At 39.2% G+C, this 18,981-nt stretch overlaps 1 protein-coding gene across 1 annotated transcript; it reads right to left on the bottom strand.

Annotated features, from left to right (window-relative positions):
* Positions 1-8,706: 8,706 nt before the first annotated feature.
* LOC109239079 lies at positions 8,707-10,315 on the bottom strand. The gene is made up of 4 exons (XM_019405584.1): positions 10,108-10,315; positions 9,770-10,020; positions 9,220-9,654; positions 8,707-9,129 (listed from the first exon to the last, which is right to left on the bottom strand). Exons 1-4 carry the CDS (start codon positions 10,313-10,315, stop codon positions 8,707-8,709), a joined length of 1,317 nt encoding a protein of 438 aa, XP_019261129.1.
* Between the last annotated feature and the right edge of the window lie 8,666 nt (positions 10,316-18,981).

Genomic DNA, 18,981 nt, shown 5'->3' with positions numbered 1-18,981 from the left:
GCTCTTCTGTCTTTCCTTCTATTATGCATGATTCTTCTATACACTTGTATCTTACTGTGACTCAGACTAGGCTCGCATGTTATCTCTACTATGTTTTCCTTCCTCTTCTACTATAGGTGTTTACTGTAAATTCTTTAATTTTGTTTGCTCTACTAGACTCTGTTATGTTCTTACTAAGCGTGTTTCATCTACCGCTTCTTAAGTTCGTATCACTCTTTCTCTCCTGAACTTGCTTAAGTTCCGAGTTTTCCAAAATATGTTCTTTATGCCTTAAATCAATTTTCTTTCTTTGATTGTTTCAAACCTGATATCACACTTGTTTGTTTCTCATGAGGCTCTGAAATAGATCCTTGAGTCTATTTTCATTGACTTGCCTTCTCATCTTTTTGTTTGATTCGATTTGAAGCCCTAGAATTTGGGGGTTTCTTTGACAAGTTGGATTAGGGTTCCACTTTGGGACCCTGGACTTTCAGGCTCACTATGAGTCTATAACTGAACTCGTATCCCTTTTGTTTATGATACTAAGCCTCTCAATGTTAGACTCTTTTGCTAAGTAACATGACGATCCCTTTTTGTTTGATCTGTCTGCTTTTTATATGAGAAACTCCTCTTTCAAAGTTTTGCCAACTAAGTCATTGATTCTGAAATCCCTTTAATAGGGCTGATGAATTGTCACTGATTTTCCTTCTATTGAACCTCCTCTACCTTTCTTGACTGGGTTCATTCAAATTGAACTTGTAATTTTTGTTTCATGACTGTTTAATTGATTCCCTTACCATATTTGGCACAAACCATGTACCATTGATTGTTTTCCTTAAATAACTTCTATGTACTTACCCCTTTTGTGCTACTTTGAAAGGTTTAATCAAATTTTCTTTCCTTAACTTATTTTCACCCTTTAAAATCAGAATCCCTTAAACAAAGGGAGTCTAATTTCAATGATATCTCCTTGCCTTCTTTATTTGTTTCTCTGCACTATAAAAGGGGCTGCCCTTCTGCACTTTACACACGACCAACACTCCAAGTCTTTTCCCTGAAATCACACTCACACGCATAAGTATACTCTTGCTATTTGTACTGTGGCCTGTTACAAGATTTCTGCTCTCTCTTTGCTTTCTGAAACTGGTATGTCCTAGTTTTAATTCTAGCCCCAACTCCAATGTGTTTACTTACCAGTTCTTATGTCCATGTTTACTTTAATGTCTGAAGCATTTAATCTTTGTACAATGTGCTTATGTCCTGCTCACTTCTTGTAATGAATCCCATCCCTATATCCCCTTATGTGCTTTGAGTTATGGTTCAAAACATGGCAATATATCTGAAGTTATTGTCCATGGATATGAACTGGACCCTTTGGGCCCTAAGCTTTTTCAGTTTCCCATCCCCATTCCCTTACTATGTGTGCTGAGTTAAAGCTTTGGCCTGACAGCATTCTAATTACTGCCCAGGCCATGGCTTGACCTTCAATAGGTCCTTACTCTCCAATGTTTGGCCAACAGGTTTGGTCAGGGGTGTGCCAGCCTACCTTATGGTTACATATGACCACCAGCCTGCCTTGGCACTCCCTACCCCTCTCTATTGCACTCGCACTCATTCTTATAACTTAATTTCTGCCCCTCTCTTGTAAGCCTTGCCTTGAGACCCCTGAGCTCCCTATGAACTTGGACACTTGAGGGCTGGCCCTTCCACACTGCACTACAACTCATTCTGATTAGCATCTTGGGCGTAAGCACTGCCTGGGGTTCGGAAACCCCTTGGATCTCTGAAACACCCTAGAGAAGGCCATTGAAATCTGGATCTCGGAAGTGGCTCAATCTCGTATTATTAGACACTAAGTCTGAATTAGGCTGTTCGGATGTAGCTGATAATTCCTTATGTACTTTTAGTTTCAGTTTTATTCTTCTGGTCTGTAATAGCTTGTATAAACTCCGGGGATTCTAGTAAAAAAGGGAGGGGGTTTACTTTTATGCACTAAGGGTAGAAAATGTGCCTATAGAGATTTATTTCTGATTTGTGCAACTTCACACGTAGAAAGCATGTCTATAGGATTTAACATTTGATTTCTACAACTAAGCATATAGAAAATATGCCTATAGGGATTTGCATTTCTGTATAACGCCCTTAGGCAAACAATTAGGCTTAACAAATAAGCACATAGATACCATGCCTATAGGTATTTGCATTTCTGTATAGCGCCCTTAGGCAAACAATTAGGCTTAACAAGTAAGCACATAGATACCATGCCTATAGAGAATTGCATTTTCTGCATATAATAACGTCATTAGGCAAACAATAAGGCTTAACAAAAAACATTTGCATATAGATACCATGTCTACAGTACTCCTGTTTAAAAGGTCAAAATCAGTTAATGCATAGAGAACATGCCTAAAGGAACTTTGAATCTGGGCCGTTTCATTCATTCAAAACAGCATTCACCTTTTGAAATTAGTATTTACTGAAGCTCGTAAAGTAACGGATCTTTTCTAAACGAATCTGCTTTTTTTCAATAAACTCATGAAACTCTTTTCCAAGTAATCTGCATTTTCTTTGAAGTTCATTTCTTTTCCATTAAACCTTTTCAAGAGTAGTACCTTCTTTTCTGAAACTCCTTTTACTCTAACTTTGCTTTATAATCAGTTTGTGTTTTAAAATCAGTAATTCTATCCAACACTTAGACAAAGGATTAATTAATCAATCAGATCAGTTTTAGACAACTGCATTCGAGCGAGCCTAATGTAGACTTTCCGTCTAAAAATATGTGTTGAACCAGTCCGCTCGTCGCTTTATTTAATTTAAGACCAAACCAGTACGTGTAAGACATGCTAAACTCTATGGCTTTATCTGATTTAAGGAGGCCTATTTGAGCCCTACTTGCTTATTTGCTTTCCCCTTTACTTGCTTTATGTGTTTTGATTGACGCCTTAGTATTTTGTCCTTTGAAAACTCCTAAAAAGCCCCCAAACCCCTCTCCCTTTAGGACTAGTAGTCCAAATGCCTCCGGACTGATAGGATTGGGACGGGTATTAGCATGCACTAAGTAACGAGACATTCCGCGCTTTAATACCTTAACGGGGTGGGAAGGGTAGAATATGAATATGATGACCACGCGATAACACCACGTGTATAAACGGTTACCGGGTGTTGTGTGGGGTGATCCATATTATTTATAAACGTAGGACCCCCCTCCCTTTACATGTTTATTTTAAAAAACTGCTTCTTTTCAAATTTCAGTTTCTTTAACTGTTACTTCCAGCAATTAAATAAAATTTCTCCCTCTTCACTCGTTTATCTTGAATTTTAAAACTGCTTTCTATGTAATATTTCAGCTTCCTTAAATTCGTTTTATTTTCAAGTTATTTGCAATTATTTTATGAAAACCCCTCATTGTATTTGTAATTCTTGCTTGTCTACTCATGTTTGATTGCTTAAAGTCACAATTATAACATTGTCGGAAACCACACTAGTGGATCTTGAGGGGTGCCTAACACCGTCCCCTCGAGATAATTTCTAGCCCTTACCCAAACTCTGGTTCTTCATCTCAAGTTCTTCCTTAAAGTGTCCTAATGCACTATAATCATTAGGTGGCGACTCTTCAAATCCAAAAACCCAATTCCCAAACGGGAATAGAGTTGTCTTTCCCAAATGTCGTAAACCCGATTTCGCGAGAAAAAGGGGGCGTCGACACTAGGGAGGACCGCAGATGCGGCATTTTAACCGCACCTGCGGAACCACAGAAGCGGTCAAGGGACCGCAGGTGCGGAAATAGCTGAGGCATTGAGGTCTTCTAAAATTCGGGGTTGGGTTCATTTCAACCCCATTTTCTTCCATTGGAGCCGATAGGAAGCAACTTTGAGGTGCCATTTTCATCACTCGTCATGAGGTAAGTAATTTATGCTAGCTTTGTGTTAAATACAAAGTTTATACATGGATTTATGCAAGGAAATTATGGAAAATTTGGGGTTTGAGGGAAGACCTAGAAATTCGATATTCTTGCATTTTGACCACGATTTTGGGTATGGAATTTAGAGAAAATCATATATTTGAGTTCGTGAGTTTATGGGTAAAGTTTATTTTCGAAAAATTTCGGATTCCGGGCATGTGGGCCTAAGGGCGTTTTGGTTAACTTTTCGATGGGGCTTAGGAATTTTTATAAATTAGATTGTGATGAATAGTTGAGCATATATTAATGGATTTGCGTAGCCGTTGGCTAGTTTTGGAGCGTGGTGCATCAATTAGAGTCTTTGAAAGGACGTGGAAAGCCGGTTTGGATCTTCGGAGCGAGGTGAGTCTCCTTTCTAACCTTGTAAGAGGGAACTTTCCCCATAGGTGAATTAATTGGATATTTGCTCCTAATTGTGGGGGTTACGTACACACGAGGTGACGAGAGTCCGTGCGTAGCTACTATTATGCTATTGTCCGGGTAGTCTAGGACCCAAAAGCATGCTATACTTGGATTAATTGTAAACTTATTGATGGCTTGAATTGCTTAAATCACCTTGGATCAGTAAATGAATTTAAAAAGGGATTAAACGTTACTTTCTCGAATTGTTAAAAGAGAATTGGTTTTATTTGGATAATGTCCCCCGATAATTCTTGATTGACTGTTTGAGCATGTGTCTCTATGTGTACCTGCGTCGCATGCATGATTCGCGAGCAGAGTGTGTGTTTATTTTATGTTGACCGCGTCGCAGGTTAGTTCGCGAGCGGGGTAATAGATGCATCTATAGGCGCGTCGTCGACCCTCAGCAAGTGCACATTTTATTTTTGTTGGAGCGGGCTGTCAACCTCGGCATGATTTGCGCATGATATATTGTCGCCAGAGAATTTTAAATGTGAAAATTTGCCTTTTTTGGCTTGATATAAATTGATAAGATAATGAAAAGTAAACCTTGAAAATCCTTTATTATTTGTCGAAGGTGTTTTGCCTGTTTCCCGGCTTTGTGAGTTAGAACTGCTATATATAATCCCTGATTTCCTCACACTTTTAGTATATTATTACTTGACCTCTAGTAAGTATTGAAGTCGACCTCTCGTATGTACTTCTTCGAGATTAGACGGGATGCTTGCTGAGTACTCGTTGTTTTCGTACTCATACTTCACTTGCTGTGCATTTTTGTTGCACATGTTTAGGGGTGGCTAGTGGCTTAGCGGCATAGCGGCATGGTTAACCCGGAGACTTGGTGAGCTATATTCCTTTGAGGCGACCCGCAGCTAGTATAGTCTCCTTCAGAATTATATATATTTCCCGTCCATTGTATTCCAGATGGGTGATGTATTTTATTTCTTTATTAGTAGATGCTCATGCACTTGTGACACAGGGTTCTGGGATGGTTTCCGAAAGATTTGTACTAATTGTTTATCATTTAATTTAAATTGAAGTAGTGATCTTTTTATTTATGAAAAATTGAAGGAAAATCTTAGTTTTCAAGATGGTTAAAAATGAGAATTTAATTAAGAAATTTGGTTGGCTTGCCCGATGGCAGTGTCCAGCGCCATCACGACCCTTAGTGGATTTTGGGTCGTGACAACATGGTATCAGAGCACTAGGTTCCTAGGGTCTCACGAGTCATGAGCCAGTCTAGTAGAGTCTCGTGGATCGTTACGGAGACATCTGTACTTATCCTCGGAAGGCTTTAGAACTATTAGCAGTACTTCCCTTCTTGATTCCTTATCGTACGATTTTATTCCTATAAGGCTTATGCCTTTGTTTCCTTCCTACTCAATCTTATGCGACGCAACCGCTTGTTATAAATCGAGAATTGAAGAACTGTAATGGTACTACAGATGTGATACGGGATATTTCTCCCGGTATAGGCGATCGGATTATTATCGTCGTTTGGTAGAAGGATATTTTATTGTTTCAGCCTGGTAGCGGTACTTCTGAGAGCTCTAGGGCTAGGCACAAGTTGCCATGATGCTTATTAATGACAATTCTGCAGTAGCGATATGATGGCAGGATGTTGACCACGTGTCGGGGCGGTGAATGACTTGGAGGGAGGCTTACTCGGGGCATATTCAAGAGATTCAGTGTTTTATTCCCGGCAGGGGAGAAAGGTAGTCGAACTAAGGATGGTCAGATGTGGACTGTTGGAAGTAATGAGACTTGGTATTCGCAAGTGTGGTGGAGCTTTCTTCTATGATGGGGTGTTGTTGTCCTAATTGAATGTACTAAGTTTGTCGGTGTTATAATCCTCTACAATTCGCCTTTGGGGCAAGCTTTTGGGAGATAGTATCGGAGATACGACTGTCAGATATCGCAGGGTGCGGTGGTTCAGGATTGAATCGGCAATTCTAAGATAGATTTTATTTAAGGCAATAATTGAGCAACAAAGTATGAGGAAAGACATGAGGAAGTGTCAGGGCGAGTATAAGAGGCCAAGGGTCGAGTGATCGATTAAGGGGATGAGTTCCGCCAAAGTGGGAGAGTGGCGGAGTTGCATATGGGCTTTGCGGTGGGATGACCACGTGCCTTAAGGAGAGTTTCGAGTCATTTGAGAATGTTAGTGATTGATGATTGGGGTCTACGGATTTAATTTGAAGTATGGGCTATTATGCGGCAGGAGATTTGATATAACGAAAAGGAGCTGCCTAAAAGAAAGAAGGATGCGGCATAACTTTGAATTGGAAGGTTGTTGCCGCACATTTAGGTGATGTCCACGAGGGATGAATGGACTTGTACAGCTAGAGAGTGAGCTCGGACTCGGGATGGGTCATTGATGTCATAGTGATTGTATCCCATGCAGTAGCATTGGAAGATATCGGGAAGTGATTTCCATAGGTAGGTTACCCAAGTGAGCAGGTTAGCAGTCGCGTGGTTGGAGAGGCTTCTGCGAAGAATTCTATCGGTTGTATAGCAAAGAGATCGGTTGTGCAAATGTGTTTGATGAGTCAGAATATAAGAAGGGGGTTTTACAGAAAGATTTCAAGAACTTTTGCGGTTGATTGTGTAAGGTTATGTCAATAAGAGATAAAGAGGATGGGTGAATTCCAGATTTGTGAAATCATGGCTTCATGCTAAGTGGGAGAGTCCCACCGCTTATGATTGGGTTGCATGGTTAACTACTTGCGAGATTTTTGGCTATTAGCATATCGATGGGCTATTTCAGCTAAGGGAAAGGACCATAAGTGGTAATTTGAGCAACAGAAGTATTAAAGGTGGGCTATCGTTGGCCTTATTGGCCCATGTTCAAACTTGGGGAAAGATTCAAGACTTTGCTTTGTATAGATGCGGGTTCCAAGGGAAGTGATTTGGCGGGTTCTTCACCAAGGGGGTATTCATGTGATGGAAGACTCATGGAGTTGATTATATTCGGAGCCAGGTCAGAGCGGGTGGCCCTCAGCAACGGTCATGGTAAATTCACAAGATGAGGCGTGATGCCTAATGATTTCGAGCGTATAATTACGGGTAAGAATCAAGCTTGTTAGCAGCCTATGAGAAGAGGCACAGGATGTTCTGTGATGTTTTGGCTTGCGATGTAGCAATTGGGAGGTGTGAAAACAGTTCGTGGGATTTGAGACAGCATGGTCTCATGATTCAAGGTCACTCGAGATGAGTGCAGATGGAGTATGTTATGTGTTGGATGGAGTTAGTATCATCTCTAAGGCAATCAAGGATAAATTGGAAGAAGATAGATTGGTTAGCCATAATTGAGTTGGCATATTGGGGGTGGAGATCAGTTCCTTCTGTGTGATCAGGTTATGCAAGTGATTTGTGACGGTGCGTATGAGGCTTGTCAGCCGCCGTGATTGATATTATTCAGAAGCATTCTTCTGTTATGGCTTGTTATGTGGAAGTGGATTCCGGAAGGGCTATGGTGCCTTAGGCCACTACTTAGATGTGTGCATATTCTACGGTTATAAAAATTTGCCTGTATGGTTCTACGTTTCTCCTGAAGTGAGTTCAGTGAAAAGCTTTTGTACGATCAAGTGTTGACCGATTAGTGGTTCCGGAGTTATGATACTCCCTCCGGTCCACAATAATTGTCCAATTTACTTTTTGATTTTGGTCCAAAATAAGTGTCTAGTTAGGTAATCAAGAAAAAATTCAATTTGTTTTTACTCTTTTACCCTTATGTGCATATCCCTAAAAAAATTTCTCTCTCATCACATTAACTTACTAAAATTAAATAAGCAGCATCTGAAAAGTCTTTCAAAGACTCGAGAACAACTTCAGTAATTGAGAAGTCACTCAATCTCCATGGATATCAAAGTTGAGGAACAACTTGAAACAATTCAAGACTTGAAGGAAATCAAAGTTGATGACTCAATGAACAATGAAATTAAGAAGATTGATGAATCAATAAGCAAGCTGGAAATTCTGAAGGCTAGCAACTCCAGAAAGGTTAAAGATTTTTCTTTTAATTTAAACAAATTTCCTGATGAAAGCGAATCAGCGTTTGAAGATGAAGATCTACAATAAGTAGTTAGGACTATGTTGAAAATATATCTTCCTACATTTTATTAGCATAATTATATTTTGTTGCTGGGCGTCATTATTTTCTTTGTCTTATAGTAGCAGCTATGTCTCTTATAACTTAATGAGTACAAACTCATGCGGTCGACCATGCATGACTGTAGTGTTGCACGATTGAATTGACAAGAAATATCAACCAAACAGCTTTCTTTTTGTTAAATGAGCTACTAACATTTTCAGCCAACTTAAGAAATTAAAATTACATCATCAAACTTTCAAAAGTCAAAACACCACTAATTTGAACCATCTAAATAACTGAGAACTTCTTGTACCAATGAAGTATCACATTTTAGCTGTGTAGGTAGTTGGCCTTTCCTTTCTAGCATAGCTTTACTAAGATGGGGAATTTTGTAATCATTACAACCTTTTGCTCGCATTATTTCTACCATGCATGACTGCAGTGTTAGAAATATATGATTTGACTTTGTTGTGGAAAAATCATCAAATGACTTCGTAACTGCAGTAAGTAACTCATCAACAGTTGTAGGTGACTCCTTATGCTGCAAGGACTGAATAGCTCTAAAAAAAACCAGATCTAACACGTTCAAATCTGGAGAATTGGGTGGTTGATTCGTTAAACGAATGTCAAACCCATCTTCTGTCGCTACTTGGCAAAATTCTTCATCATCAGGTTGGATGTGTGTTCTAGCATTATCCTGTTGAATAAATATTGGCTGATTTAAGTCTTCTCTCGGTCACTTTTCTTTGATAGCGGGAATGACTTTTTCAATCAAATATGACCTTACTATATCTTTTGTTACTAAAGTTATTGGTTTTGTCTCAAGAGTGCCAGCTGCTCTATTAGCACTGGCTCTTCTAGCGCGTTCATGTGTTACGAAAGGGAACACACCGATTTTTCCTGAGAAGATCTCATTCCCTTCTACATCGAATCTTGGACGAGCAACAGCAGCTAAAAACATAACCTTACATATGAAACTTTTGCTTTTACAAGTGTGTAATGGAGTTAATTCATCCGGAAGCAAATAATAATTCTCCGATTTTTTGGTCATATAGAACCACTTCTCATCGATATGCACAGTGTTGAACATGTCCATAAAAACTGGATCATGTGGTATGCTACCACTATCAAGCATCGACAAGCAAAATCGCAATCGAGTTCTTTTGTTTTCATCTTTTAGATACGGCTTTATAGCATTTGAATGTCTCTTTATTTGTCCTGACTGAAAACGCATAATCAAAGTGGACTTACTCACATTCATCGCATAAACTAGAGATTCGAGAGTTGTTCGATTTTCGTAAAGGGACATCACGTATCTGATTTAAGTTAATTTCCACCCTCTTACGACCACAATTTCTTGGCTTTTTACTACATGCAGTTTCAGAAGTACCTTTACCACGATTTGATAGGTTCCAGATACGTTGAACTGTTTTTGTGCTAGTTGAGAATTTTGTTGCCACCTTCTTTGTCACTCCATGCCTCAAAAGTCCATTGAAATTTTTATGCAGTAACATCTCATACATAGCTATTTGTTCATCGTTGCTTAAATTTCTTTTTGTCTTTGGTTGTGATAGTTCTTCATTTGCCTCTGTTTAAACAAATTAAAAAAAAATAGCTTATGAAAAAATAAAAATAAAATAAAAGGTGTCTTAAGTATTTAAAAAAGTGTAATTACCAGAATTTATGGTTCGTTCTTCTAGTAATGCTTGCAATTCTCCACTCAGTTGTGTGTCATCTTCTTCATCGGGATTAAGATTGAGGTCGGGAAATGCATCTTCATTAAGATCAGGTAGTACTCCACCAACGTGCCCATCCTCAGATTCCAAAGGAATGTTTAGATTAATTTGAAGTGCATAAATTTGGTGCTTTTCCATGTTAGCCATGTTTAACAATAACCTGGAAATTGAGCTTCATTTTATAAGATAGTTTTGGTGGGAAAATTTGAAAACTTTTGCTCCCGTAAGCTTTTTCAATTTTAGCAAAAGTTTCAAATTTTATTCTAAATAATGTAGTGATTTGAGAAGAGCAGTAAATGCCACTACAATCATGTGCCCAATATTTAATAAGGGTAGTTTAGTCATACTAGGTAATTTTATATATGATTTAGTATTTTCCTAATGGGCGTGCTAAAAATAAATTGGACACTTATTGTGGCCCGGAGGGAGTAAGAATTATGTTTTACTGTACATTGGCATGTCGAGTGCAGTGAGTAGTATGGAATTTGAAGTGAGAATCAAGGTTGCAGTTCGGTGTGGACAAGGATGTCACAAGCTCGGATGAGCAGGAAAGGAGTTTCGATGTTTAAAGTAAGTTGGTATTGTCTTCAGCGTCATCTGAGATCGGTGTTTTGTAAAAAGGGCTTGTATCATGGATTATGATTCTTGATCGCTTTTTAGCATTAGTGCGGCCGGTGATTTGGAGGTAAGACCTAGTTATTTGTTATGGTAGGTTGTGGGAGTGTATCCCACAGGAAGATTATATAAATGTGGCACGTAGTCACTTGATTGATTAAGATTTAAACCAAGCATGAATATTTGTGATGGTATCGTTAAATTGAGAATATATGCCTGGAGGGCACTCAGTTACTGAGTTGTGGACTGTGGATGAGTACTCCGGTTATGACGGTTGTTCTTGTGTGTTATGAGAAGAGGGAAATTAGTATGGACCTTTGAAGGGTTATTGTCTTAGTTTGATACGATCAGGATCGACTTGAGGTCGGTGGATGGATCTAAATGTGGATATGAGCTCTATGTCAGGCCAATTGTGTTAATTTCAGCAAAGCCCTCCTTATGGAAGAATAGTCGGGGTGCTATGTGGTCGTTAGCTATATCGTGTAATGATGTATTGCGTCGTGCGAGTTGTGAGACGGCTTGGTGAATTTCTTATGTGATGAGGATCCGCGTAGAAATTATGTTATATGAGCAAATGGCTCTCGAGATTCAGATTGTGTATCGCACCTCAGTTGTGCTTGAACTTTGTAGCTTATAGCGCTATGTGTCCCCTAGGGGATGGTATTATGCACTTAGTGTGCTTGTGACCGAAGTTTGATATTTCATTGTAATGAGCAAATTTAGCTCGATGTGCTTCTCCTTATGTGAGATCTATATGTGGATCAGGTGGCACGCCGCCATGGGTATGTTATTTGGATCGGGTTACGCGCCGCAACAGTGTGATGTTGAGTATAGTTTTCTATATGCTATTTTTGTATGTCTTGCTTCCTATTTTCTAAGGAAAGTCCGTATTAGTGCGGGAGTTAGGTAATTCCTTCCAGAGTTCGTTTTCCTTTGTGTCACGTTCGTATTGGTGGCCTATTGGCGCATGGTAGCATCATATGAGATTTTTGATAATGTCTAGGATGGATTATTGCTTGAGCAGTTGTATCGGATGAGAAGATATCCCTTGATCTAGGATCAGTACAATCCAGCTATATGAAGTATGTTATGGAGGTTATACCATTATTTAGTTCAGAATGAGGTGATGGATTTTGTTGGGGAAGGGGGGTACAGACCTAATGATTTGTTGACTCGGCAGTTGATTATGAATTTCTGCACATCTCTTTCATCGTGGCGGTATTGTAAAGGTTAGCGTAAGACCTGTGTATGCCATGGGGTGCAATGGGAGCATTAAGATAGTAGGATTTTGACTAAGTTGATCAGAAAAAGTTTATTGTGGTCCGGTGAGTAAAGTGATGCTAGGTGTGACTCAGCAAGGTTATGCAGCTATGTTTGGGTACAGCGTGTAGTGATTAATATGGTAATCCTATGGTGGAAACAAGTCGGGCATAGAATTCCAGAGTTCGGAATTGGGCTTTAAGGCGTATCTGCTTGAATAAAAGAGAATATCTTCAGAATTGATCAAGCTAATATGCTCAACTGAGTTGTGGTAGCACGGGAAGGTACATGAGAAGTTAAACAGCGATTTCAGACCACTCCAGTGTAGTTGTCAGCACGTTCGAGGACGAACGTATGTTTAAGTGGGAGAGAATGTAACGACCCGACCGGTCGTTTTGAGCCCTAGCGCGTCGTTCAGCAGTCTGAGGCCATGAACAGCTTCATTTCAGGCATTATGACTCGTATGCATGGCCGGAATTAAGTTTCGGGAAGTTCAGAGTCAATTTGGAAAGAGAATTCTCATTTCGGAAGCTTAAAGTTGAAAGAATTAACTAGGATAGGAATTTTGAGTAAACGACCTCGAAATCGGGATCTGAATGTTCCAGCAGGTTCGTATAATGATTTTGGACTTGGGCGTATGCCGGTACGGGTTTTGGATAACTCGGGAGCGTTTTGGTGCCTATTGTGGAAGTTAGCATTTTAGAAGAAATTTCATGAGTTTGGCTTGAAGTGAATTTCAGTGTTATCGATGTCTGTTTGGGATTGCGAGTCTTTGAATAGCTCTGTATGGTGATTCTCGGGTTGGGAGCGCGATCGGAAGTGAATTTGGAGGTCCGTAGGTCATTTTGGAGCCATTTGGCTAATGATAGAAATTTGAAGATTTTTGAGAAGTTTGACCGGAAGTGGACCTTTTGATATCGGGGGCGGAATCCGATTCCGAAAGTTGGAGTAGGTCCGTAATGTCAAATATGACTTGTGCGCAAAATTTGAGGTCAATCAGACGTGATTTGATAGGTTTTAGCATCGAAAGTAGAAGTTGGAAGTTCTAAACATCAAGCTTGGATTGGGGGTTGATTCATAATTTTAACGTTGTTTGATGTGAATTGAGGCCTCGAGCAAGTCCGTAACGTGTTTTGGGATTGGTTGGTAAATTTGGTTGAGATCCTGGGGGCCTCGGGTGGATTCCGGGTGATTAACGGATCAAAAGTTGGAATTTTGGACAGCTGAAGGATGTGGTTGTTGGTATAACCGCTTCTGCGGTGGGTAAGCCGCAGAAGCGGCCCTGCAGAAGCGGGAAGGGGGAACCGCAAAAGCGGATTTTTGTCAAGGCTCGAAGACCGCAGATGCGGTCAAGGTTCCGCAGAAGCGGGACCGTATCTACGGAAGGGTGGTCGCAGAAGCGCAAGAGGGCGACTTGGAGTGGACCGCAGATTCGGTCAGAGTTCCGCAGAAACGGGACCGTATCTGCAGAAGGCATATCGCAAAAGCAAAAAGGGGCGGCCTAGGGAGGACCGCAGATGCGGCATTTTAACCGCACCTGCGGAACCGCAGAAGCGGTCAAGGGACCGCAGGTGCGGAAATAGCTGAGGCAGTGAGGTCTTTTAAAATTCGGGGTTGGGTTCATTTCAACCCCATTTTCTTCCATTAGAGCCGATGGGGAGCAACTTTGAGGTGCCATTTACGTCACTCATCATGAGATAAGTAATTTATGCTAGCTTTGAGTTAAATACAAAGTTTATACATGGATTTAGGCAAGGAAATTATGGAAAATTCGGGGCTTGAGGGAAGACCTAGAAATTCGATATTCTTGGATTTTGACCATGATTTTGGGTATGGAATTTAGAGAAAATCATATATTTGAGTTCGTGAGTTTATGGGTAAAGTTTATTTTCGAAATATTTCGGATTCCGGGCACGTGGGCCCGAGGGCATTTTGGTCAACTTTTCGATCGGGGTTAGGAATTTCTATAAATTAGATTGTGATGAATAATTGAGCATATATTAATGGATTTGCGTAACCGTTGGCTAGTTTTGGAGCGCGGTGCATCAATTAGAGTCTTCGGAAGGACGTGGAATGCCGGTTTGGATCTTCGGAGCGAGGTGAGTCTCCTTTCTAACCTTGTAAGAGGGAACTATCCCCATAGGTGAATTAATTGGATATTTGCTCCTAATTGTGGGGGCTACGTACGCACGAGGTGACGAGAGTCCGTGCGTAGCTACTATTATGTTATTGTCCGGGTAGTCTAGGACCCAAAAGCATGCTATACTTGGATTAATTGTAAACTTATTGATGGCTTGAATTGCTTAAATCACCTTGGATCAGTAAATGAATTTAAAAAGGGATTAAACGTTACTTTCTCGAATTGTTAAAAGAGAATTGGTTTTGTTTGGATAATGTCCCCCGATAACTCTTGATTGACTGTTCGAGCATGTGTCTCTATGTGTACCTGCGTCGCAGGTTAGTTCGCGGGTGGGGTAATAGATGCATCTATAGGTGTGCCGTCGACCCTCGGCAAGTGCACATTTTATTTCTGTTGGAGCGGGCCGTCGACCTCGGCATGATTTGCGCATGATATATTGTCGCCTTAGAATTTTAAATGTGAAAATTTGCCTTTTGTGGCTTGATATAAATTGATAAGATAATTAAAAGTAAACCTTGAAAATCCTTTATTATTTGTCGAAGGTGTTTTGCCTGTTTCCCGGCTTTGTGAGTTAGAACTGCTATATATAATCCCTAATTTCCTCACATTTTTAGTATATTATTACTTGACCTCTAGTAAGTATTGAAGTCGACCTATCGTCTCTACTTCTTCGAGATTAGAAGGGATACTTGCTGAGTACACGTTGTTTTCGTACTCATACTACACTTGCTGTGCATTTTTGTTGCAGAGGTTTAGGGGTGGCTAGTGGCTTAGCGGCATAGCGGCATGGTTAACCCGGAGACTTGGTGAGCTGTATTCCTTCGAGCTGACCCGCAGCTAGTAAAGTCTCCTTCAGAATTATATTTATTTCCTGTCTGTTGTATTCCGGACGGGTGATGTATTTTATTTCTTTATCAGTAGATGCTCATGCACTTGTGACACCGGGTTCTAGGATGGTTTCCGAAAGATTTGTACTAATTGTTTATCATTTAATTTAATTTGAAGTAGTGATCCTTTTATTTATGAAAAATTGAAGGAAAATCTTAGTTTTCAAGATTGTTAAAAACGAGAATTTAATTATGAAATTTGGTTGGCTTGCCCGACGGCGGTGTCCGGTGCCATCACGACCCTTAGTGGATTTTGGGTCGTGACACAACCAATATACCGTATGATTGCCTTTGTCGTATCTATTCTATTGATGAGCTTGTTTGTGGCTGGAATGTCCATTCGCATGAGAATACCAAAGGGGAACATTACAAGAAAGAATTGTGTGATGACCCAAAGGGTCATCTTTTGTTTTAGAACTTGATTCCGTATTTTGTGACCTTCAAATTATATTTTTGTTCTCCCTCGATTTGCGTGTGCAGTCCGGGCGTATTTCTGGAAAGCATTTATGTGGAAATTTGACAAAAATAATAATTTTTGCCTATAAAAATTTATTATAGTTGACTTCGGTCATCGTTTTGAGTAAACAAACCCGGACTCGTATTTTGACTGTCCCGGTGGGTCCGTAGTAAAATATGGGACTTGGGCGTATGCACTGAATCGGATTCGGAGGTCCCTAACCCGAGTAATGAATTTTTATTAAAATTATAAGTCTGAAATCTAATGGTTTAAAGAAATTGATTAATGTTTGATCTCATTGGTATCGGGCCCCCAGTACAGGTTTAATATTGTGAGCATGTGATTTTTGCCCTATACGAAATACTCCTATAAAATCCCAAGAAAATAGATTTTTCTGTCAATTATTTTCCATTTTAGGAATTTTTCTATAATTTTATTTAATTGTTTGCATTTTTGTGCATGTTTAAATTTTATATAAATCATGAAAAATGCCAACAAAAACCATGCATTGCATTTAGGCTTTATTTTTACATTTTTTAGGATTAATCAGTAATTGCATGTTATATAAAAAATTAAAAAATCACAAAAATAGCCCATTTTTACATTTTTTCTTTAGGTTATTGAGTTTTCTCTTTAATTTAGAATTAAGTGACTTTATGATTTTTATAACCAGATAATTAGTTTTATTTTGTAATTTAGATTAATTTAGGAATTTAGTTTTGGTATTAAAGAAAAAAAGAAAAAGAAAAAAGAAAACAAAAAGAAAAGAAAGGGAATAAAAGAGTTTAATTGAAAAGAGGATTCATTTTCGAATTTGGGCCATTTCCTAGGCCTAAACCCGTTCCAAAATAACCCACAACCCAAGCCCAAACCAACCTCACCCAGTCCGTCTCCCTATAGTCTGAACTCTGAAACGACCCCGTTTTTTTCCCTCCTAATCACAGCCGTTGGATCTCTATGATTTAACGGCTCGAAACTTGCCTTTCATCAACTATAAGTCTTTCCTAAGACTACTTAAACCCCCCCCCCCCCCCCAAAAAACACCTAAACTCCGTTCATTTCATCTCTCACCTTCTCTGACGAGAAACCCTAGCCGCCCCATCATACCTTCGGCGGCTCCGCCGTTGACCACCCGCCGGAAATCGCCCACGACGGCGCCGGTAGTCCAATCCCCACCAAATTAACACCATGAATCCNCCCCTTAACCTCCTCATTCCAGATCTCCAACTCTTTTCCCTCGAATCCCAGCCTAAACTCTCGAATTTTAGATCGAAAATTCGGCCAAAACCTTAACTGTTCCAAACACCCCCATCTTCTAACCAGGAAACCACCATAACCTCCTCATCCTATATCTATCACCAATTGGTCCAAAACCCTTACCCATTTGCTCTAATTTTGGATCTAAACTCTGAAAGAAAATACCAAACCCTAAACTGTCCTTTTCTCTTTGATTTTGTGGTTTCAGGCTCGATTTGAGTCAAAGTTTATGCTTATCGATTGTTCTTGACAAGAACAATCGATTAGCGTTAGTTTTGGCCTATTTCGAGACCACCAGATTCCGGCCGAGTCTGCACTGACCGGCCAAGCTTCGTCAAATACCATCATCCTTTAATTTGCTCTATTTGTTCAAGTTTTCCGTCAAAAATCAGTTCGTTTCAGTTTCCTCTCTTCTTTTCTTTTAGTTGGTTATTTTTATTTTTTAGGTATCAGTCTTGCTTGTTTTGATTATTGGCTTGTTTGAATTTCAGTAAAATAAGTTTACTTAGTTAATCGTTTTAATTAAATATAGTTCGATGCATTTAGGATAATTAAGTCAGTTTAGTTTAAATTAAGGGTTTGTTTCTTTTCAATTGGTTCTACTTCTGAGTTGGCCGCATGGTTTAGGTTCTCTTTTTCTTTCTTTAGTTTCTAGTTTCTTTATTTGTACGTAAGTTTTAATAATTTTCCTTTGAAACTCATGCTAGTATTAGGTTTAAATTTTTTCTTCTGTATTTGTTTTATTTCTGATTCTGCTCATGGCAGATGAATTTAGGTTTAATTTTAATGGGTTGGTTGCTCAATAATATGTTCCTTTGATCTTTACTTGTGTGTTAACTTTTGTCTTGTGGTGTTGGTTCTGATTTACCAACAAATAGGAACCTTAGGGACTTAATTAAACAAAAAAAGTCTAGGTAGAGATGAAATAAGCAGAATTTAGAAGGGCAAATTGGGGTTTTATATTGAGGGAAATATCAGAATGTTCTAAGAATACCACAGCTCTCCCTATCCTTAGCATAAAATGCTGGAATTGGATAAGAAAAGGACGGACAATTGTATAGAAATGTTGTACTATTCTGTAGTATAAGGAATTAGGTCAGAATATTCCTTTCTTTGGATGCTTTTTTGTGCACTCTATAAAAAGGAAGCTTTCCCTCACTCTCACACACACACATTTTCAGCATTATTCTCTGCACAAAAATCTTTGAAAACAAAATCATATTTTTAGAACTTCAAAGAGCATTTTCAAAAGTTTTCAGCTACTGTCTCATTGAGAAGGAGTTTTCATTCTTTTTCTGAGTTCCACCTAAATCATAATACATTTTCTTTCAAAGATTCTGGGATTTTGGGTTGCAAAAGGGTTTGAATTTGAAGCTGTGATGCTGCTGGTTATTGGTTACTGTTCCATTGACTGCTTGTTTGGGCTTTCTTTGCTGTTTTTTCTGAGGATTCACAGCTTTGTTTCTATTCTTTGTAACCAGGTATACTTTGAGCCTTGGATCATGAATGAAATGCAAACCTTCTTTGAAGAAGTGTATTGTTGCTGTGGAGTTTAGGATCCATGTTTAAATTTCATCTTCTTTTGATATTTTCAAGTTGTTTGACTTTTGTTCTTAAGATTCTTCCTCTCTAGGCTCTACCTAAATACTTTAAATTTGGCTATGTTGTTCCACGAACCAGCTAAGAAGCTTAGTATCGAAGTTCCTGAATATTAACTCTTTCATATGTTAAAATTCAGTCTAAATCGTTTAGCTTAAAACATTGATACATGTGCTTTAAGTTATTTGGTTGTCCAGTGCTCTCAGCTATGTACAAAGTATCGTGGATCTGTTTTGATAGTCAATAGTTTTCTTTTAGTGAGGATTTTCATGTGTGAATGTCTGAAATTAGATCATTTTTGTATTGATTTCAAGATGGTAAATAGCTCTAACAGTTTGTCTGGTTGTATGTTAAATTTTGACTAGTATGCTAAGCATAGAATACAGTATTTGGTTTTTAAGTGTATTCAGTTAATGTAACAACCCGACCACTCGTTTTGATCCCTAGCGCGCCGTTCAACAGTGATGCCATGAGCAGCTTCAATTTAGGTATTATGAGTTGTACGCGTGGTCGGAATTGAATTTCGGGAGGTTCGAAGTTCACTTGGAGAGGGAATTCTCATTTCGGAAGCTTTAAGTTGAGAGAATTGACTAAGATT

Source organism: Nicotiana attenuata, unplaced genomic scaffold (genome assembly GCF_001879085.1).
Source record: "Nicotiana attenuata strain UT unplaced genomic scaffold, NIATTr2, whole genome shotgun sequence".
Taxonomy (NCBI): Eukaryota; Viridiplantae; Streptophyta; class Magnoliopsida; order Solanales; family Solanaceae; genus Nicotiana; species Nicotiana attenuata.
This window is presented reverse-complemented; position numbering and strand designations above follow the sequence as displayed.